We start from the raw sequence: 21,483 nt of genomic DNA on the forward strand, positions 1-21,483 counted from the left end.
GCCCTGGGGCCACCCCCAGGGTGTCCTAAACAGCACTGATTGGAGAGGCTTTGGGCCTCTTCTAAACTGGTTTATCTGGTTTTGACTTATCCCCTTTTCTTTCTGTGAACTGCCTTTGTCTGGCTTGCAAAAATGTGCTTTAATTTATTTGTTTAGTTCTCCCCTGGTACAAGGTGTGAGCTGTGAAGCCCTGGGCACACAGCGTCCAGCCTGAGGGATGGACAGATCCCGTTGGATCCCAGTGCTGGTGCTGGTTATCCCCAGGCCTTGGATCCTGGCTGTGATTCTGCCCAGGTGGCTCATCAGGCTGGACCAGGGCAACAACTCCTGGTTGGCACCAAGTGAGGTGCCGCAACAACCGTGTTCCCACCAGAGCCAGCCTGGGGCAGTCTCTTCTGAGTCACTTATTTTCTTTGGCAAAGATAGCTAAAAGATGGTCCTTCAGCTCTGCATGAGTCCGGCTGCAGTAAAGATGTAGGGGAACAGAGATGCAGGTCCTGGTGTGGTGGTGAGTGGGGACCAGGGCTCATCCCAGAGAGTGTCCCCATGACCACCCTGGCACTGCTGGGAGGATGAGCACAGTGTGCCACGGGGGCAGAGCCAGCACAGCCTGGACTCGCCCAGGAATCTGAGATCAAAAGGATTGTAGAGGTGCCTCTGACAAGGAGCTTGGAGCAGAGCGTGCTGGAGTTGATGCCAAAGGATGGCCTCGTGCTCCACTGGGGTTTGGACCTGCTGTGGACAAGGACAGTTCTGCAGGAGCCTGGCAAGAGCCACGCCACATGTCCCACCTTCCACAGGCTGTGTTCCACCTCTCCTTCAAATGGCCTCTGGGCATCAGAGATCAAGAAGTTTTGTCTGACTTTAATGCATAAATTTCAGCTCTGGATGACTTTCCCTTGTAGTTTAGAGAGAAGAGAGTGTGCTTGGAAAATGGGTTTGATTGTTTTTGTTAGCTGTGTCATCCTGGCGTCCCTGCCCAGAGAAGGGACAGAGGTTTGTGGGTGAAATGGGTTTAGCTCCCTCGGGTTTTGCTCGGTTTTTCTGGGCAGCTGCAGGTACCAACAGGGGGTCCCCAGTGCTTGTTGTGTGGGGCAGGGCCATGCCCAGAGAGGGGGATCCAGCATGTGTGGAGGATGCTGGGGCTCAGTGTGGGGACCACCCTCAGCCTGGCAGAGCTCTGAGTTGGGGCAGGGCTGTGCAGCCCCTCCTGTAGCTCAGCCCACCACATCCCACACCCCATCAACTCCCCTACCCAGAGCTTCAAGCCTCGTGGATGGAAGTTTATACATTGAGGCTCTGGGCTATGAATTATGAATGGAGTCACATCCCTGACCACTGCAGAGCTACGCCGACAGTCCTGAAGCTGCTGATCTGAGGGACAGCCCAAAGCTTTTAAGATGTGAACAGCAAGATCTGGGAATAATTTGCTTTGCTAGCTACAAACCTCTTGGACTACAGATGAGGCTCATAATATTCCCTCTCCTGTCTCCTCCTGTTACACTCTTCTCTTTTGTTTTCCATTATTCCCTCCTCTCCTTGACCCCCCTGGTTTGTATTCATGGACATTGCACTACCTGGCCATGTTGACCATCCCATGGGAGCTGCATCCTCTGTGGCATGTTCCTCCCCCAAGGTTGCACGTACCAGCTGGAGGCATCTGCTACAGCTCTGGTCCCAGCTGGGTCCCAGTGGTCCCCTGGCTGTCCCCACCCAGACACAGGTCACCACACCATCCCCATGGCCAGTGCAGAGCTCCTCACACAGGGCTCAGCAGGGTTTTGTCAAATCTCTCTGCAGCTTCACCTCCCTTTGGCCATAACTTTGTGCTCAAGACGTTGTGTTTCATGGCTCCATCTCCACCATCAGTCTTTGGAGTATTTGCCCTTGAACCTCTCCCCCACTGGAGGCCAAGTCCTGCCCTAAGCAGCTGTGTGTGCTTAGTCCTGTAAGCTCAGGTATTTCTGGCTTTTACTTTCTGGGTTTGTCTGGATTTCTGCAATCTTGCCTCCAGGAGCAGGTCCCTCTTGGTGCCCCATGGCCAGTTGTGGGGCTGCTGCCTGCCCAGGCCCCAGCAGTGGGGCAGCGTGAGCAGAAGTACGTTTTCAAAATGAGCTTCAGAAACTTTTCAGTTTTTTACAAATGAAGGCAAGGCCCTGTGGGTATCTCCCCCTCACCATCGTGCTGTTCACCCTGCAGCTCTTGGGTGGGAGCCCTTGCAAAATCAGGAGGGAACAGCACTGCTCCCTGGGGATGACAGCACCCCAGGAAACCGCCCCAGCCCGTGCAATGGGTGTGGGAAAGGAGCACTTGTTGTTTCCAGTCCTTTCCAGTTAAGCCATCATGAGCCAGGCAGGTAAATACACAACTTCAAAGGCCAAGTCTCAGTGTCTGCATAAGCTGTTCTGCCCCAGGCTGGGTGCAGAAGGGATGTTGCAGGTCCTGATGGTGTCTGTTTCTCTTGCACAGGGGATGCTGCAGCCATGCAAGGTGGAGAACAGATGGGCAGTCCTCGCTGGAGCTACAGCAGTTATTTATCCCCTTTAAGCAAGGGTGGCCAGTGCTGTGTCAAGCTGAGCAGCGTGGTCTGCAGGGAAAGAGCTGTTTGTTGGGCACAAACATCCCCCTGGCTGCAGTGAGGGGAGAGGAGCCTCCGCTGCAGATCCAGGACTCTTCTGGAAGGAAAAATACCAGTTTGGTTTGGTGGCTAATTAGATATTTACCAGGAAGGAAGAGAAGTTAAAAATAGGGTGACGGTGACTTCAAAAGGTGTTTTTGACTTCTAAGAATAACACCTTTGCTGGCGCTGGTTTCAGAAATATCAGCTGTGCCTGGGTGTGAAAGACAGAGGAGCAGCAGTGGGTAGCAGAGGGAGCAAACCCGGCCCTCCTGGCCCCACGGGAGCAGCTGAGGAGGGGACATTTGCATCGCTGGGAGGGCCTGTGGAGAGCCCAGCTGCACCCACGGGGACACAGCAGGGGGAGTCTGGGGAAGATGAAGCCACCCCTGCCCTGGCTCGGGCGGGAGGGGACGTGTGGCACCATGGGGACCCCTTCCCTGCAGGCAGTGCTGGTGGTCGCGGTGGCGCTGGCCGGGCTCTCGGCTCCCTGTCCCACCTGTGGGCAGCCCAACTTCATCGTCATCCTGGCGGATGATGTGGGCTGGGGGGACCTGGGGGCCAACTGGGCAGAGACGAAGGAGACCCCGCATTTGGATGAGTTGGCTGCTGAAGGGACAAGGTAACGTCTGTCCCCCCTCCCCGGCCCTCTCCAAGCATTCCTGGTTACTCTGTTCCACAGCAAAGGGAGTTTCCCTCCTGTAGTGACCATCAGGTGAAGGGGGTTTCACTAACATGGCTTTGGGTGCACCTCGAGGTGCAGGTCCATCCATCCCCAATTCAACCTGTGACCTTCATCCCCCTCTCCAGACCCTCATCCCTGGTGCAGAAGGGGATGCATGTAGGGGAGCAGGGAGGGATGGGGCAGCATTAGACCGGCCGGGGTTTGCAAGCGAAGGGCTTTTTAATTTTCTAGGTTTGTGGATTTCCACTCGGCTGCTTCCACGTGCTCCCCATCCCGTGCCTCTCTGCTGACGGGGCGTCTTGGGGCACGCAACGGGGTGACCCACAATTTTGCCATCACGTCAGTTGGTGGCCTCCCCCTGAATGAGACCACCCTGGCCGAGGTGCTGCAGGAGGCTGGGTACAGCACGGGGGCTATAGGTAACTGTGCTGAAGGTATCTGGGGCGGGGAGATGGGGGGTGAGGGAAATGCTGGTGTCCATCTCTCGTGCAGGAGGTGCTGCAGGGAGTGAGGTAAACACTGACGGTTAAAGGAATGTCTAAAGGATCACGTGGGAGAGACTTTGCACATCCCCCTTGGATTTTGCAACCCCAAGCTTAAAATCTTCACTTTCAAACATGCGACACTGCCTGAAATTCAGGCCCGCCCCAGTTTTCCATCTAAGCTCTAATTGCTTCACCTCACAAGGAACGTGCTGGGTTCTCCTTAGCAAACACCACTGCACCCAGCAGCTCTGCCATCCTGCATCCCACACCAGTGTGATCCCCCTGGTGCCTGTTGGCACAGTCGGTGCTGGTGGCCCTGTGGCTTTGGGTACCCTGCTGTCACCGTGGGTCCCCCCGGGCTGCAGAGCCCGAGCTGGCAGTGAGACCTTGGCACCTGCAGCTCCTGTTGTTTGCACACGTTGTGCTGGCAGAAAAGCTCTTGGTTTCTCCTTTCCCCCATCGTCTTTGCAGGCCTCCCTCTTGGATCAGTGCATTCAGTGGGAGCAAGCAAGTGCCAGAGGTCAGGGGATGAGGCTGGTCGTTTGTGAGGGATTAGAAAGTCATCTCCTCTGGACATAAACACATGAAAGAACCTTTTAAGGCTGAAGTGGTCAATTTCCACAGGCACGAGAAACCTTGTGCATGTTTTCTGAGTTTCTCAAAGAAAAAAAGGCATTCCAGAAAGGGCGAGCACAAACAAGCAGCCTTTCTTGGAGCTGGATTAAAGCCCCAGCACTGAGGACACCTCTTGGGTGATGGCTGGTGGTGGCTGTAGCTGTGTTAATCTCTGAAATGATGTTCTGTGGCTTCCACGCAGGCAAGTGGCACCTGGGACACCATGGCCACCATCACCCCAGCTTCCGTGGTAAGGGCTGCGCCAGCGGGGACGAGCTGAGCATCCCGCGGTTGCCTCATCCCCACCAACACCTTTGCTTGCCCCTCAGGCTTTGACTACTACTTTGGGATCCCCTACAGCAATGACATGGGCTGCACAGACACCCCTGGCTACAACCTGCCACCCTGCCCGTCCTGCCCACGGCACGGCACGGCTGCCAGGTACGGGGACACTGGGGGGCTTGGAGTGGCAGCACTGGGAGGTGGGTATTTGCAGTGGCATCCCCAGCCCTGAGAGCTCCCCTTTGCTGTCATCACCTTCCTCACACTCCATGCACCCATTTTCCCCCTGTGCACCCTGCAGCAGGGTGCAGGTTGAGGAGGAGAGTCAGTCCCCAGAGCATCCTCCCCTTTTTGCTGCCCCCTTGGCTGTGCCTTTCTGCAAAGCCAAGAGAAGAGCCAGGCTCGGTGCCTGCTCCTGCACTGCTCCTGGCTCCAGTGACAAGTGTGGGGTGGCTTCTTCCCAGCAGGATCACAAGGAAGGACTGTTACACAGAGGTGGCCCTTCCTCTCTTTGAGAATGTTACCATCGTCCAGCAGCCCGTCAACCTCAGCAGCCTGGCGGGACGCTACGCAGAGAAGGCAGCGTGGTTCATCCAGCAGGCCAGGTGAGATGCCACCTGCTGTCCTCGGTCCCCTTCATCAGGAGAGCTTGTGGGTCACTGCAGGTGCCTGCTGCATCACATTGCTGCGATGCTAGGGGGTTGCTCCATGGTTCTTGGGGAGCAGACCTGGGGGCTCCGTGACTCAGCTTCCCCTCTGAGGAGGAAGCCACCGTTGTCACCAGTGTCCTGCAGGGCTCGTGTGGAAGCCTTTTGGTGTGTCTTCTCTAAAGGGATTGTGTGGCTTTAAACCCACCATTTACAAGGAAGGGCAAAGCCTTTGAGCTGGACTGTGCCTCCTTCCTGGGGGTAACATGCAACAAGATCCTGGCTAGTGGGAATGGGAAGTGTCCTTCCGTCCATCTTTGCAGTGGCATGGGATGAGGTGGCAGGGGGATGGCTCAGCTGGGTGGTGGAGGTGCCTCTGTGGGTGGAGGTGTAGGTGTGGGAGCTGAATGGGTGCCCACAGCAGCTCCAGTGGAGGGACCATAACACCACCTGGAGGTGTTTGAACCCACCCTCTACGTGGCATTTGCTCCATTTTGGGGATAAAGTTTTCTGGATCTCTGGGCTTCAGGGTCAGTCTTCCCCAGCTGTGAAGGGACACGAGGAGCCCGGGCGTGCTCTTCCCTGAGACCTGAGACAACAACCCTGGAGCTCTGCTGATGGGTTGTGTAATTTTAATCCCTATTATCGGTGGATTATGAGCTGTGACTTTGCAAAACACCTCCCTGCAGCACGGGGAGAGGAAGCGCTGCCAGGCATCGGTGTCAGAGCTCGTCCTGTGCCCACATCCAGGGATAACACAAATCCAGGGAAGGGCCACTGCCGGGGGGGTTCTGTGGGCGTGCTTGGGGAAAGGTTTGTTGGAAAAGGGCTGGGCAGGGAGCAACTTGTGGGGAAATGGCTCTTGGTAAGCCTGGGAACTGTTCCACATGCACAATACCTATAGTTTATCCCCTTTGGGTACTTGGAATCAGCCTGGACTGGTCAGGATGCTGGAAAGGAGCAGGGCAGTGGGCTGCAGAGCAGCAATTGTCCTTCCAGTGCAACCCCCCAGCCCTCTATTATCCCTCCCGTGCACACCCCCAGCACCTGCATCGAGAAGGGGCTGTTAGGTTGTGAAACCAAGTGCTGTTAGGTTGTGAAACCAAGTGCGTGAGCTTCGGGTTGATAAGACAAACCTTTAAACTCTCAGTAGTATTTCAGGGTTATCTGGGTTCATGGAGAACAGGATTAAGCAGATGCCTGCCTTTTCTCTCCTTCTCTTTGATGGCTTAGTTTTCCTCTGCCTGAGTCATTCATTATGGGGCAACAAAAGAACACCGGATTTGTCATCTCAGTGTTTTTTTAACCAGTCGTGTCAAGGTTGAGCAATACATGGCAGTGAGATCTGCCTGGGACACAGAAAACACCATGAACATGGGAGAAGAAGCCAAGGACATTTGTCTTAAGTTATTAATTGAATGTTTGCTCCATTTTTGAGCAACTTCGGATACGTAAATGTGAAACGCAAGTGGCAATGCTGCAGTCATGAGCCTGTCTGGATACTGGAGCCCACCCGCTGCTCCCAGGTGGGATGCTAGTTGGAGAAAGCAGCTTTCCGTGCTCCAGGGTCTCTGGCATCCCAAAGAGAAAGGTTCCAAGTAGCCTTTTGCAGCAGCGTTTTGCAGGGGATGCAAATCTGCACCCCCCAACCTGGCGTTTTGCAGGTGCTGGGCAGGGTGTCGGGGGGACCCAGCCCTTCCTGGGGCTCCAGCACTGCTGGGAAGGATGTGACAGCTCCGGGTAGGATGGGATTAACTTTTTCCATCCCCAGGTGGGTGACGGGTACGGGAAGGAAGTGCTGACACGCACGTCGGAAGGGTCCCAGAAGCTTTTCTGGAAGCAGCCGTGGGGCGGCCGGAGCCGGGCGCGTGCGCGGGCTGGGGCACGTCCCCAGGATCCGGCCCCTCCTCGCCACTCACTATCCCACCCTTCCCCTCAGAGGTCCCTGAGGAAGAGCAGGCCTCGTTGGAGGAGATAAATATAGCTGTAAACAAGAAAACAGGACGTGTCTTCGGGTGATTTAAAAGCAAACAGGCAGCGGGGCAGAGCGCAGAGAGCGAACGTGCTGCGCTCCCTGTCCGGGGCTGCTCGGCGGAGCTGAGGCCGGGCTTGGGGTCGGCCCAGGCATCCTTCTGCTGCTCATCCTAGGCTAAAATCACCAGTGGGGGCTGAGGACTTGCTGGAGAAGGGGAGAGAGAGACAAAATTAACCTCTTGAGAGAGGGGAGGGAGGCAGGTGGGTGACCGACGCAGGGTGTTGGGAAGATGGAGGAAGGGAGGAGCGTGTCCCAAATGGGAGGACAGTCAATAACAGGGGACAGTGGGGAGATGTTGAAACAGGAGCAGGGGAGAAGTGGCTCGTGCTGGGCCAAGCATCCCCCCTGCAAGGGGTGTGGGTGCTCAGAGGATTTGCAGCTGACCAACACATGCAGGGTGGTTTTTCCTGCTGGGAGCTCTGGCAGAAGCAGGGGTGGCTGCACGGCTCCTGGATGAAGAACCACCACTCTGTGTCCCCAGGCTCATCAGTGCCACCACCCTGGTGTCCTCCTGCCACCACATTCCCCTTCCCTCACCTGGCTGAACACTCTCCCCCTCTTCCCTGCACAGCCACAGCGGCCGCCCCTTCTTCCTCTACCTGGCACTGGCCCACATGCACGTCCCCCTGGGGGTCCCCCCACCTGCCCTAGGCCAGGGCAGAGACATCTATGGAGCTGGCCTGAGAGAGATGGATGCCCTGGTGGGACAGATCAAGCAGGTCGCCGACAGCCATGGAAAGGGCAACACGCTCCTGTGGTTCACAGGTACAGCAGGAAAATTGGCTGTGCTGGTTGGGGGAGATGCTGGTGGATGCACTGGCACCAGCCTGAGGGGAATATAGGTGGCAGGAGACAGGACCTGGGTGTGTCCCCTGCCCTCGATGCTTCTGGCTGCTCTGTGGACAGGGCGCTGTGGCCAGGCTGCCCAGGACTGTCACATCACAAGGTTGGGGGGTCTCAGGCTGGTGAGGCCACTCAGTCAGGTGTCCACCCCACCACCCCCCTTTAGCCACGGGGCTGAACTGGCAGGGCTGTACCTAATTAAACCACAAATCCTCATTCATTAAGAAGCCCAAATCCGCTCTGGCTGAGCAGCCTCCCTAATGAGGATGTCTTGCTTCTGAGGACAGGAACTGCTGCACTGCTCATTAACACCCGGAGCTGGTGGCAGCCGTTCCCCCCCTGCGCCCCAGCTCTGCTCCAGACCCTCACCCAGGACTCAGGCAGCCCCAGCCCTTCAAAATAAACTTTTAGAAATAAAAATAAATAAACCAGCTGCTCTTGCTAATGTGGGAAAGCGTCACGGGAATGGGAAGGAGGGGTGGAGGGGTCACTTGTCCTTGCTTGCCTCCCATTGTGGAGGTGCCCCAGGTCCTGGTCTTGCTCATGGGAATGTTTCTTTCTCTTGCAGGTGACAATGGCCCCTGGGCACAGAAGTGTGAGCTGGCAGGACGCTTGGGGCCATTTGTGGGGGCCTGGCAGAGGCAGCAAGGTACCCTGACAGCGTGGGGGGGGCTTCCCTGTCCCTGGGGGTGCAGGAGGGGCTGCTCCACAAAGCCCTTCATTGCCTTTTGTGAAGGGAACATGGTGAGCATCTCAGCCCCCTGCCTTTCTGCTGGCTGCTACCCAGGGCTGAGTTGCCTTGAAGACACCCCAGAATCATTTTTGTCTTTCAAGCAGTCAAATTTTCCCCCAAAACCACTGCTGGGGGGAACTGGGGCCCCTCTGGTCCCTGTTACCCCAGAGCTTGAAGTCAGCAGCTCCTGGTTTTGGAGATGGGATGCTCTGACCACCCAAGCACCAGAGTCATCAGCTCCAGCAGGGTCTTGCAGCCCCCAGCCCCATCTTCCCTGGAGGAGAGACCCCTGCAGCCCACCCAGCACCATCAGACTTTGCTTTTTCTTTCTCTCCACCATTTGGTTGTTTTGGGGTGGGTGTTTTGGTTTTGGTTTTGTTTGTTTTTTTTTTCCCCTGCCTTTCGTCCTTTTCCGGCCAAGCCATCTGCTCGGTGGGTTTATTTCAGCCGGGGCAGCCAGAAGCATGGATGAGTCAGGCATTTCCCACTTCTGCTTGTCTTACGCAGTGTGAACGCGCCGGGCTGGGTTCCCCTCGGGGTCAGAGGGGAGGGGGCAGCGGCGGAGGGGCCGTGGGCAGCTCCTCTTTCCTCCTCCACTTCCTGACACCCCGGCGATCCAACCGCCACCGCTTCCCTGGGCAAACGCGGCTGCTGGGCTGGCTCTCTTTCCCATTCCCAGAGCCCTTCCTTGGGCTGGCCCCGCCACGAAATCGTAACCTGAGTTTATTTAATTTTTTTTTTTTTTTTTTTTGGTAAACAAACCCTGCTGACGACCTGGGTTGCTCTTGAGCAACCGATGGTCACAAGCCGGAGCAGATGGTACAGGCAGTCCAGCGTTCGGGAACAAAGCTGGGAAAACACAGCCCCTTTCCAGCATCTTGCTGCCCTGTGAAAACACCCCGAGTCCCATCTCTCCGTGGTGGGAGGCTGGGGGGAGGCTGGGCTGGCAGGGCGCTGGGAGCTGGCTGTAAACCCTGGCTGGGAAGGAGGACTTCTGAAATTCCTTTGGCTGGTTGTTGCACGGGTGTTTGGAAAAGCCAGCCTGGGGTCACTGCTGGCTGGTGTGATGCTGCCACCCACCCCGTGGGTGCTGGGTGGGTGGGATCCTCAGCCATCCCATCCCGAGGGCATCATCCCCCCACTCTTTGTTGAGCAGGAGGGCAGGGGAGGAAGGGCTGCTCTGGACTCTGTACATTTCACAGAGCTTGGTGTTTCCTTTTAGGGTCCAACCTGAGTTCCAAAGGATGTTTTCCATCGGTTTTGTGTGGTCCCTGGAGTCAGTCCTCACTGGACTGACAGTCAGCACATCTGTGTGTGCTGCCTCCATTCTTTGGTTGGGAACCTCCCTGCAGCCCTCAGCCCACCCCAAAAACCCATCTCCCAACTTGGCACCAAAAGCCCAGCAAGGGGGGATACCGGGATGGAGATACACATTTTCAGGATGTGATCCTGGAAGTGTTTTGAGGCAGGTTTGGGAGACTCTGGACCTGTTATCCCTGCTGTGTGTGGTAGGAGTGAGACCAAGCGTTTCATCCCAGCATGGGAATGCTCAGTTCAGCATTCCTGGAAAGATGCAGCCTCCACGGTTCCCACAGCAGCAGGGCTGCATCATCCCTGCTCTGGAGGAAAATCCCTGGTTGTTTTTGGGATGTTTCAGCCCCATTTACTGCCTGAAGTGCTCATGTGAGCTCATTCATGGGCAGCTCCAGTGTCCTGCCAGCCAGAGGTGCTTGGGTGGCTGAAGGGAAATGCCCACCCGATGCCCTCCTGGAGATGCCCTAAAAAGCTCTTGGAATGCAGCTGCCTTACTAGGAGGATAATTTAATGCTTGTGTAGAGATGGGGATTGATATTAATCACTATCAGTTCCTAGGGTGTCTGAAGGCAGGGAAGGCACCTTGCTTAAGCCATATTACTGGAAGTGCTGTTAGGTTTCCAATGGCCACAGCAGACTCTGGTGTTGGCTGTGTCCCACCACAGCCATGTTCATCAGGGGGAAATGCCAGAACTTTGGGTGGGGAGCAGGAGAGATTGGGAATGTGCCTGGCCCATGCCAGCAGGATGGGCAGCATGGTTGGAAATCTTTTCCCTGGACTATTCCTCATGCTGCCAGTACCGTGGCATTTGTGCCATATGTGTCCTCCTCTACTTCAGCAGTGTGGGTACCACAGCATCACTGGGAAGTGCAGGATCAGCCCAGGTGCCCGTAGCATCAGGCAGTGACTCCTGAGGGGCCAGGCTGGGATGGGACTGGTGCAGGGACATGGAGGGACACAGGGTGATGGTGCTGCTGCAGGGACATGGCCTCTCTCTTGGCTCTGCCTGGAGGAAATGGCTTTGGGCAAGTGCTGTTGCCATGTGCATGTGAAAGGCAGGCAGACAAAGGCTGTGCCTGGGAAGTTTGCTCGGTGAATCTGGCTGGAATTTTCTGTTTGCCTCATTCCCAGCCCCTTCCCTCCCAGGCTGCTGAGGCCCTTTGGGCTACAGCCAAAGTGGAGGCTCTCTGACACCCTTACACCTGTTTTGATGCTCAACAATGCCATTTCTGTGCTCAGCACCCCCGTTTTGGTGCTCAGCATCACAGGTGGAGGAAGGGACTGGGCAGCTTTCCCACATGGTGCATCTCAAACCCAAGGGCAGAGCAAGGACGTTTGGGTTGATGTTCAAACAACAACTGAACAGGTTAATTTTCTAGCAGGAGGGTTGTCAGCAGGTTGGTATTTTTTATGAAGCAGGTTTCCAGCGGGCTGGGGGGCTGTCAGTTCTTTACCACAGGGAGGGCAGCAGCCACCTGCATGGGGCCATTTGCAGCCCCTGGAGCTTATTCCTAGATTTCCCACCTGCCCTAAATCCTCACCCGATAACAAAAGTGGGTGGAAATGTGGCAGCTCCAGCAGCTGTCTGTGATTCTCATCACTTGCTGGAGCAGAGGAGAAACACAAAGCAGTGCCAAACTGAGTCCTCTTCCCCCCCCTCCCCTTTTTCTATCTCTTTTTAAAAACTCCTGTAACTCTTCTGCCTCCCCTGACCCAGCTCCATATCCAGTGAAATCACCTTCCTTTGGAGTCATTTAGTCCATCTCTGCTTCTGAGTAGCTCCTTTCCCAGGGAAACTCCAGGGTCAGGACGTTTTACTGTCGACACAGAGCTCCTGGGCAGCAGGATGGTGAGTGTTGCCCTTTTGTCTTGCAGGTGGGAGCTCAGCAAAGCAAACAACCTGGGAAGGAGGGCACCGGGTGCCAGCCCTGGTGTACTGGCCTGGTCACATCCCAGCCAGGCGGACGAGCCACGCTCTGCTCAGGTAAGAGCCTGGCTGGGACACAGTGGGGAGCAGGGCAGCCCCTTTGCCCCTCTTTGTGAGGACCCAGCACCCTCAAGCTGCCACCCAGGTGATGATCAGGATTTTGGCAGCAGCTGCCTGCCCTGCTTCTTGCCTGCCTCGTGCCAGGCTCTGTAACTTCTGTCCTCTCCCGAGCCCGTAAGACTTCGTGCTTCAGCAGAGAGGAGCTGAAAGGGCTTTTTGTCACTCTGGTGTCTCGGCGTTAGCAGGCGCTGGGCTCCGTGTGCCTCCCGGCCGCGGCGGCTGCGTGCCTCCCGGTAATTAAAAGATGACGATGTTCCCTCTCTCCACCAAGAAGCAGGCTTAGGCTTTGAGGTTTGTGAATGGCTTTATGTGGAGGAGGGTGCGGTTGTGGGAAGGGCTGGCCGGAGAGAGGGTGCTGGCAAGCAGCGCAGGATGCGGCCGGCGGGCAGCCGCTGACTTTTGCTGTGCTCCGGAGAAAATGAAGGGGAAGGGGCTGCTGCATCCCCCTCCTTACCCCGCTGGCAAGGCTGCACTGCCAGGGGGGCACAGACGGGTCCTTACTGCAGCAATATTGCACCTCTGCATGCGGGACTTGGGGCTCTCCCTCGCAGCACTTGCGCCTCTTTACAGCCCCCTCCGCTGCGTGAGCAGCACCCGCACGGGCTGGGGGCAGCGCAGCGGCATCCCCGGGCTGCTTTGTCCCTTGAAGCACAGGACGGTGGAGGTCAGGGTGCTGGGGATGGGGGGCGGGGGTTGTTGGGTGTTGGGAAAGTGTGTCCCAGCTGCTGGGAGCGAGTCCTGACTGGTGGGCCCCGGGGGAGGTGTTGGGTGTTTCTGAGGTCTGTGAGATAAGGTGGAATCACTCCTTACATGGCCTGAGGGCAGGTCTGGGAGCTGGATTTTTGCAAGCAAGGAAAGGTTCCAGGCAGGAGCTGGAGACTGATGTCTGGTGGAGGGGATGGGGTGCAGGCAGCACCCCTTGGGTTTCACCTCCAAACCCTTCCCCTCCATGGCTGGGTGATGGACCAGCCACTGGGACACAGGCAGAGCTCCCAACCTGTGCCCACGCTGGCAGCACGGTGCAGGATCAGTGCCTGTCCCCATCCCCTTGTCCCACCAGCCTTCTCATTCCCTGCTGACAAGCCCAGGCATCCCAGTTATCTCCTCAGAGACCTTATCTCCTGCATTTCCCAAACCTAGTCCAGCAGGTTGTACAGCTGGAAATCCAGAAAGTCATCAGGCAGTTGGGAAGCAGCCCTGCAGCTCCCCCGGACTTTGCTTCTTGGGCTGTTTAGTTTTTTCTTCTGGGTCTGGTCTGCTCCATGGACTGTCCTGCAAAGCACCCTTGGCCTCACGAGCAGCCAGTGTGGGTCCTGGGTGAGGGCAGACATTAATCACCCTTATGAGCCTCCCTCTGCTCCTGAGGTTATGGAAATGCTGAAGCCTTCACCATCTGGCTCGGGAGAGGAGCCCATGCCTTGCCGCTCCCCAGCATTGCTCAGCTTTGCGTCTTTCCTGGCACAGGGAGCAGAGGAGTGAGGGCAGGTGAGCATGCCTGGGGGCTGGGGAAGCTGGAGTAAGCAGAGAAATGCTGATGCATTGCTACAGACCTGCACCTGCATGCTGGTTTCTGCAGAAAACTGCCTTGTCAGCTCTTTTTAATTATACTTAATTGTTGGAGCCACCCACTGTACTCCTGCCCTTCCCTGCCCCAGTCCAAAGTAGGGCATGGAAGAAGTAGGCCAGCAGGGTGGTGAAGAAGCAAGTTGCACCATCCTAGCTGTGCCAGAGGTGTGGGGCAGGTTAGGCAAGACTGCTGTGGTGTGGAAAGAGCTGGCTCAGCTGCCTGCACCTCATCCTGATCCAGGCAGAGCAGCATTCCCTGCCACCCTCGTGCCCAGGATGCTCATTGCTCGCCCTCGGGCAGCAGGCAGGGAGCTGCCCGTCCCCAGGCACTGCTGGACCCTTTTCCCTTGGTGTTTGGGGTGGCAGCAGGATGCTGGAGTGACTCTATTTATTAAATGTCCCTTGGCCAGGGCTGGGGCTGGCAGCGTGGCTTCCCCTTTCCCTGCAAGCACAGCTTCCCCTGCTCAGCTGCTGAGAGGAGCTGACAGGGCATTTGTTTTGATGCCAACTTTGACCAAAAATCTTATTTTTTCATGTCTTTTTCCACAGGGCACATCTGTCCACAGCCAAAGGGTTCTTCAGCCACCTCTGCCCTCAGTCATGCTGTCCTCCCACCTCAGTGACACTTTCCAGCTGTCCCACCCACTGGCTCGGGGCCACCTGGTGCAACCCTGTCAGCATCCACAAGCACCATGCTGGGATCCTGAGGGTGCTGAGCACCCACGGGACCAGGAGAGCTGAGCCAGGGCTGCCATTTGGGGTGTCCCCAGGCTGACCCCAGTGAGGTGCCTGCAGGGATGTGTCCTGCCTTGGGCACAGCAGGGAATCTTTTTTTCGGCACCTCCCGACTCGCGGGGGCTGGTCCCGCCAGCGCCGAAGCGCGGCTGCCTCGCTGCAGTGTTTGTTCTTATTTGTTCCCTCCGTCTCTTAGCAGCTCAATTAAAACTCACTGAATGGGAGAACTGGGGGCCCTTAAGCCCTGGGCTCTTTTTTTTTCTCTCTGCTCAAACAGCTGCTGTCCTGCACTGGACAGGAGAAATGCAGTGGCAGGAGCAGGGTGGCAGGAGCAGGATGGCAGGACTGTGGCAACACCCTGGGTGTCCCCAACTTGAGGGACCTGGTGCTTTCACCTCCTCCAGCAATTTCCTTACCCTGACCGACCCCCCAAGCTTGCTGGCACAAGGGTTTTTGCAGCCAGAGGGATGCTGGCTGAGTCCCCGTTGGCTGCCCAGCTCTGGTGGCTCTGCCAGCTCATTTGCACCCGTGCCACGGCCTCGTCTCGTGATGTGTCACTTGGCCACTCTGGTGTCTTGCTGTCCCCTGAGGCCGTGGGACACCCCTGCTGGCTCATTTTAGAGGTTCAGGGTTACCCAGTGATCATATCTGTGAGAGGGAGAGGTGTGCTGGATGGTGGCTGGGGCCGTGGACACTTGCGCCTTGCAGGAGCAGGTTGTGGGTGGTGAGGACCAAGTGTGGGGATTGTCCCCAACCCAGTGGAGGGGAAGCCCATGCCCAGGCTGCACAAGGGGCTGGCGGCAGGGCTGAGTGACCCCACTGTGTTTCAGTGATCTCTGTCTCATCCCAGCCATGACTTTGCTCAATCCGTGGTCCCTCCACACTGTGGGGACCTGCCGTGGAGGCGGGAATGGCCGTGGCTGAGCTCAGGCCCTGGCGGCACAGGGAGCGGGTGGGAAAGCAGAGGCTTCTCCCTCTGCATCCCCACGGAGCCGGAGGGACACCAGCTCCCCTGCTCCTTCCCTGCCTCCCTCTGCACCGGGAAGTGACCAAGGATGAGCCCCCAAGTGCTCTTTTGTGGCCGAGGCCCCTGAAGAGCCCAGGAGGCTGCCGGTGGAAACGCTGACGGGTGTTTTGGTGGGAGCACAGGGCGGCACCGCTCTCATTTTCCATTCGGCTGCGGCAGCTCCTGCTGTGCCAGGCAAAAGAGAGACCACATTTTCCTGGGGCCACAGGATCTGCTGCCATTGGCTCAAAAAGTCCCTGTGCTTGCACTTTCTCCAGAGGGTGACCCGCTGCTTTCCCCGTGTGCCCCCCAGGCCAGGGGGGACAGGAGGGGGCTTCCCTGCTCCCCACCGTGCCCCTGCCCTGCGGATGTGGGATTTTCTGGGCACGGGGAGCAGCAAATCCTGGTGGAACCCCCAGTGCCAGAGATGGGAGGTGTGTGAGGTGAGGGCTTCCTGGACCAAGTGGCTGCTTGAAGCTGGTTTTAATCTTTCCTGCAGAGCTCAGCTCTTGGGATGGGTGCTGGGAAGCAGGCAGCCCCCCACCCCGAGGCACTCCCTGCCATCAGTGCACCCAGTACCCCCCAAAGGTTGCAGGCTGTGGGGTGCAGGTGGGGTTGGGGAGACCCTCTGGAGATCTTCATGCCTTGCTCTGATGAAAGCCACCTCTTTCCCCAGCACCCTGGACATCTTCCCTACGCTGGTGGCCCTGGCTGGGGTGGCACTTCCCCCGAACAGGCGCTTTGACGGCTTGGACGTGTCCCCGGTTCTCTTTGGATGGTCGGATGTGGGGCACAAGGTAAGGCAGAGCCACCCCCTGGTGACATCCCCCTCCTGACAGCAGGTCCCACCACCTCTGAGCTAAACCAGGTAAGTGGGAGGTGGACAGGCTCAGAGCTGGTGATATGCTGACCTATGGAAACATCATCCCGCTGGCCTGGGGAAGGAGGACAGCTGGAGATGGCCGGGTGCTGGACCAAGGCTGGGCTTGGGGTGCTGGGGTAAAAGGGCCTTTGGATTAATGAGGAATTGTTTCAGGCTTTGTTCATAAATCTGGGATTATAGGTGAAAATGCCTATGTGTGGAGCTCAGTGTGCATTCCTGTGTGCTGGCAGGGCTGTGTCTGCTGTGCCAGTGGACACGATCCCATGGGATGCTGGGGCTCCCCTGCCCACCCAGCAGCCCTGCCGTGCCCAGCACAGTGTGTCTCCTTTCCAATCCCAAAAGGCACATCAGTGTGGGAAAGAAAATATCCCAGGGGCTCAGACCTGTTTGTATCCACTTTATTGATCTTGCCAGATGGAGACTTAATGAATCCCTCCTTCTCCCAGCTCCTTGGCTGGGGGATCATGCCCATCACTGGTGTTCAAGTGGGGCAGCCTGCCCCATCCCCTGCAGCTCTGTCCATACAAAAGGAGCTGCTGACAGCTCCTTTAAGCCTAAAAACCCAGCAAGCAGAACCCGCAGGATGGCCATGCTTTTTTCTGGGGGTTGCACAAGATTTTTGCAGAACCAAAAGAAAAAGAAAAAAAAAAAAAGAAAGAAAGAAAAAAAAGTGGCTTTAATAGCACCCCACAGATAAAGCCTGATTTTGCTTTTAAAGTCCACCCTCCCACGAGCACCACGAGCCAGTTCCCAGCAGGGATCTTGGATTTGCTTGTTGTGTCCATCAGGGTTTTGGTATTTGCTCCGTATTTATGGAACCCTCTGCTGAACCTTGGGATAAAATGGGGAAGTGGATGGGATGGGGCCAATGTGCTCTGCTGTGCTCTTCACCAGTAACCCCCTTCTCCTGCCTGGGTGGCACTGGGAGCAGGGACCAGGGGTTTGCTGGGAGTGGGGGGCTTCTGGGAATAAATGGTTTGCTGGGAACAATGGTTTGCTGGAATGGTGGTTTTTCTGGCAATGGTGGTTTTTCTAGGAATGATGGTTCGCTGGGAGTGATGGTTTCCTGGGAGCAATGGTTTGCTGGGAATGGTTTTTCTGGCAATAGTGTTTTTTCTGGGAATGATGGTTTCCTGGGAGCAATGGTTTGCTGGGAGCAACGTTCTGCTGGGTGTCAGGATACAGTGGAGGGGCACGAGCCCACAGCAGCCATTCCTGTGTGTGCCAGACAAGGAATAAAGCCTGGAGCAGCGAGGCACTGCCAGCTCCCTGGGCTCCCCCTGCACCACCCCAGCCCAGTGCTATTTTTCTGGGGGGTTGTGCTGCCATCAGGGGTGAATTAACCCTTGCAGGGCTGGGACCTATGGGAGCAGGGCCAGGTTGTTCTGCCCATCCCACCCGCATGAGCAGGATGGGCATCCCCCAGGGATGCGATCCAGCTGCCCACCCTGCCATGGGACAGGGTGACCTTGGGGGGGACACAGAGCTGATAACAACCCCCCCTTTGACATTGCAGGGTTTTCCTTGACACAAATCCTGCCAAAAGCAGTTCCTCTGCTCCCCCCTCCCCCCAACAGCTGCTTTCCCAGTCCTGTGGGGCCCCAGGCCAGCCCAAGCTCCCCAGCATGAGCTGCCTGGGTTAACCTTGCTGGGCACCAGCACAACCTGTGACAGGGCTGGGGCCATGCCAAGGTCCTTTTCTGGGGGAGGGCTATTTACAGTAAAAATAAACACATCCTAGAAAATGTATCAAGGGTACAAGTGTCAGACAAATAAGCTCTTTCCATTAGCTTAAATGCAGAGGGGTGCGTGCCTGCCCCCGCTTGCCTGCAAGCTTGTGCCAACAGCACAAGTCCAGACAACAAGTTTTCTGGGGAGAAAAGGCTTCTCCCCCCACCCCCCATATTTTTTTTTTTTCCTCTTTTTTTAAATTAATGTAATGAAGTCAAAGCTCAACAGGATTGCACACCCGGAAATGGCTCTTGAAAAGGCTCCATTGAAACAAGCTCCTTAATTATGCAGTAAATTTTAACAGATTTTCTTAGCATGGGGTGGTTTTATGAGGCAGGTTTAGGACCCAGCTTGTTGGTAGCAAGGGAGGTTTGAGTGACTTTACACCAAGATGGCAGCATCCCAGCTGTGCTGCCAAAGGGAACCCCAGCTGGTGACAGGGTGTAGGCAAAGCTTTAGGGCTGGAATTGGTTCAGTTCCTGCTACTTTGGCTTCATGGGCCCTTGAATATTTGCTGATTTCTGCTTTGGAGCTGGTTTATTCTGACCAAGGAGTATCAGCATAAGGGGACTCTGTAGCAGGGGTTTCCTCCTTGCAGCAGGCTTACACTGCACCACCTCTCCCACTATTTTTTTTTTTTTACCTAAACCATGACTTTTACACCAAATTCCAGCAGGTAATTTTTTTTTAATTATTATTTACCTTGCAATGGAGGGCCTGAAAGGAAATGGAGAGCATTTGGAAATCACCCCCCACCCTGAATCCTGGCATTTCTTGGATGAGTTACCAACTGGCCCCTGAGACAGTGGCCAGATCCAGACCAGGTGGCACAGGCTGGGCAATCCTGGGTGGCTGAGGTGGGTGCTGGTGGTGCTGGAGTCGGGCTCCATCCCGGGCACCTGCTCAGGCATCACCGCCCCCATCAGCTGCAAACGCTGTTACTAAACTTGGCGCCACAGCTGCCCACAACTTCAGCAGATGTTTCTAATTTTTAGCACAGTGGAAATTTCTTGAATCACTTTTAAACTCAGTTCCCAGGGAGGAAACCTCGAGTGATTCATCCCTCAGTGAAGCCATTGGCTCCGTGGCAGATACTATCTGACAGAGGAGCCGCTGAGCCGTCCAGCTCACTTGTCTCCTCGCTCCCCTGTGCCAAAGCAGCCGTCCTGTGTGGATCAAGTGTCCTAAATACTGAAAGGGAGAGATTTGACCCACCCTTCCCTCCTTCCCTTCCTTCTCAGCCCCATTCCCTGTGCCGGGTCGGCCGTTGTTAGGGAAGGGAGCACTCGCACAGCGGGGTGAGTCAGTGATGGAGATGGACCCGGAGTGATGTTCCAGCACCTCACCTACCCCTGCAGCCTCTGCTTTGCATGAGCTCACCCTCAGCTCTGGCTTGCTGCTGGTCCCAGGCAATGATTCAGCTCCCTGAGATGTCCCTGCCACTAGCTGAGCTGTAACACTGAGGGAGATGGGTGTCTCATGAGCATGAGGCAGTGGTGGGTGGCAGAGCACCTGAGACCATCCTGCCTCAAATATATTCTGCCCTCAAATATATTCAGGGGGTTCTGCAGCAGGGCAGGAAGGCACAAAAGAGATGCTGATGTTTCCTGGTGCCCTTTTTCCACCGCCCCACCTTTCAGCAAGTAAAACTCAGTTGGTTTCTTAGGGTCCAGGGGCTACAAAGGTGTCTCTAAGACCAGGACATGGTCTTGTGGACATGGGAGGAAGCAGGTCCCACAGAGCAGGTTTCCTCGCAACAGGCTGATGGGCACTTCTCTGTTCTTCCTTCAGGTTTTGCTCCACCCCAACAGTGGGGCAGCTGGGAAGGTCGGTGAGATAGAGACACTTCGGCTGGCTCAGTACAAGGCGTTTTACACCACAGGTACTGTGTCCCTTTTAGAGATCATAAAGTCTGGGAAGAAACTTCTGGAATTCTTGGTTCCCTGCAGATACATATAAAAACCAAGTCAGGTTAATTCAAGCAAGAGCAAACCCAGCAAGGAGTAAGGATGTGGCCTGGTGTCTGTGTGGTGGGCTTTGCAGCCTGAGCACTTTTGGACCAGCAGCAGGACCTGGGCTCCCAAAGCTGGGACATGGTGGGACTGAGCCATCACAGAGGAATACAGAGGTGATCCCCGGGCAGCCTGAGACTCTAGTGTTTTTCTCTCCTTTCCTCCCCAGGAGGGGCCATGGCTTGCGATGGGAGCGTTGGGCCAGCCAAGCATCACCATCCACCCCTCATTTTCAATCTGGATCGTGATATCCAGGAGCAGGAGCCTTTGGATGTGGTGTCCAGAGAGTACCAGGTGGTGCTGCCTGCAATCCACAGGGCTTATGCCCAAGCTCTGGAGGACATCTCAACGGACAACATCACTGTTGCAGATTACTCCCAGGATCCAGCTGTGACCCCCTGCTGCAACGCACGGCACGTGGCCTGCAGGTGCCAGGCACTGGGGGCTGACACAGCCACGCTGGACCATCCCACGGGTGGAGGAGCAACCTGGCTTTGTCATTAAGGAAACAATTGCTTAGGCTGCTCCTTTCCCTGAGTCTGGTTTCTGTGAGCAGAACTGTTGTGCATGTTGGCACCAGGTTGGAGTTGGCTGCGGAGGAGAGAGATGGCGGCTGCAGTCCCCTTTGCTCTGTGCTATGAAGCAGGGAGGTGAGTTAGTTGTGGGTCTGTGAGACCACCTGGAGGGTCCCCTTTCCTGCAGAGCAGGACTGTCCCCCAGCAGGACTGTCCCCTGGGGCTGGAGGAGCTGGGCACTGCCATACCTGGTGGCATGTTGAAGGAGACAGGCTCTTTGAAAGGCTCTTAAGCTGAGAAAGAGCCAAGTCCTGGATTGAAACTACCTTCTCTGACAGCTGGTTTTGGGAGAGAATTCCTCTGGGAAAGTCACTTTCCCCTAAAATGGACCTTACAGAAGATGCTGGTGAGAGCACAAGGCAGGGGAGGATGGGGCCCACAGCCTCTGAGCAAATGTCCCTTCTGGTGCCAAAGACCCTGGAAGTCTGTGGCTGTAGAGAGAAAATTCCTGGCTGGCACATGGCCAGCTGCCAGGGAGGTTTAGTAACAGGGTGATGGTACAGACCCAACTGTCTGTGAAAGGAAGAGAGTCCTGGGCTCTCCCCGAGCCCCCTCCTGACAGGCAGAACACCCAAGCTTGTCCTGCAGCTCCTGTGCAGTGCAGCAGGGGAGTGGGGATTGCACTGAGACAGGCACCTGAGCCCCAGTGTTTGGAAAACACATTTGGGGAA

At 56.3% G+C, this 21,483-nt stretch overlaps 1 protein-coding gene across 2 annotated transcripts; it reads left to right on the plus strand.

Annotated features, from left to right (window-relative positions):
• The first annotated feature begins 1,778 nt into the window (after window positions 1-1,778).
• Window positions 1,779-21,089, plus strand: ARSG (arylsulfatase G). 2 transcript variants are annotated; one of them, XM_051634511.1, is made up of 12 exons: window positions 1,782-1,958; window positions 2,470-3,239; window positions 3,534-3,721; window positions 4,605-4,652; window positions 4,732-4,843; window positions 5,152-5,289; window positions 7,938-8,131; window positions 8,778-8,858; window positions 12,133-12,241; window positions 16,288-16,408; window positions 20,017-20,107; window positions 20,407-21,089. In XM_051634511.1, exons 2-12 carry the CDS (start codon window positions 2,995-2,997, stop codon window positions 20,739-20,741), a joined length of 1,662 nt encoding a protein of 553 aa, XP_051490471.1. In that variant the 5' UTR covers window positions 1,782-1,958; window positions 2,470-2,994; the 3' UTR covers window positions 20,742-21,089. The 2 variants fall into 2 exon arrangements, with proteins under 2 accessions (XP_051490472.1, XP_051490471.1); XM_051634512.1 differs by lacking the exons at window positions 16,288-16,408; window positions 20,017-20,107; window positions 20,407-21,089 and adding an exon at window positions 14,420-14,832 and having other exon boundaries at window positions 1,779-1,958.
• The last annotated feature ends 394 nt before the right edge of the window (window positions 21,090-21,483 follow it).

Source organism: Apus apus, chromosome 17 (assembly GCF_020740795.1).
Source record: "Apus apus isolate bApuApu2 chromosome 17, bApuApu2.pri.cur, whole genome shotgun sequence".
NCBI lineage: Eukaryota > Metazoa > Chordata > Aves > Apodiformes > Apodidae > Apus > Apus apus.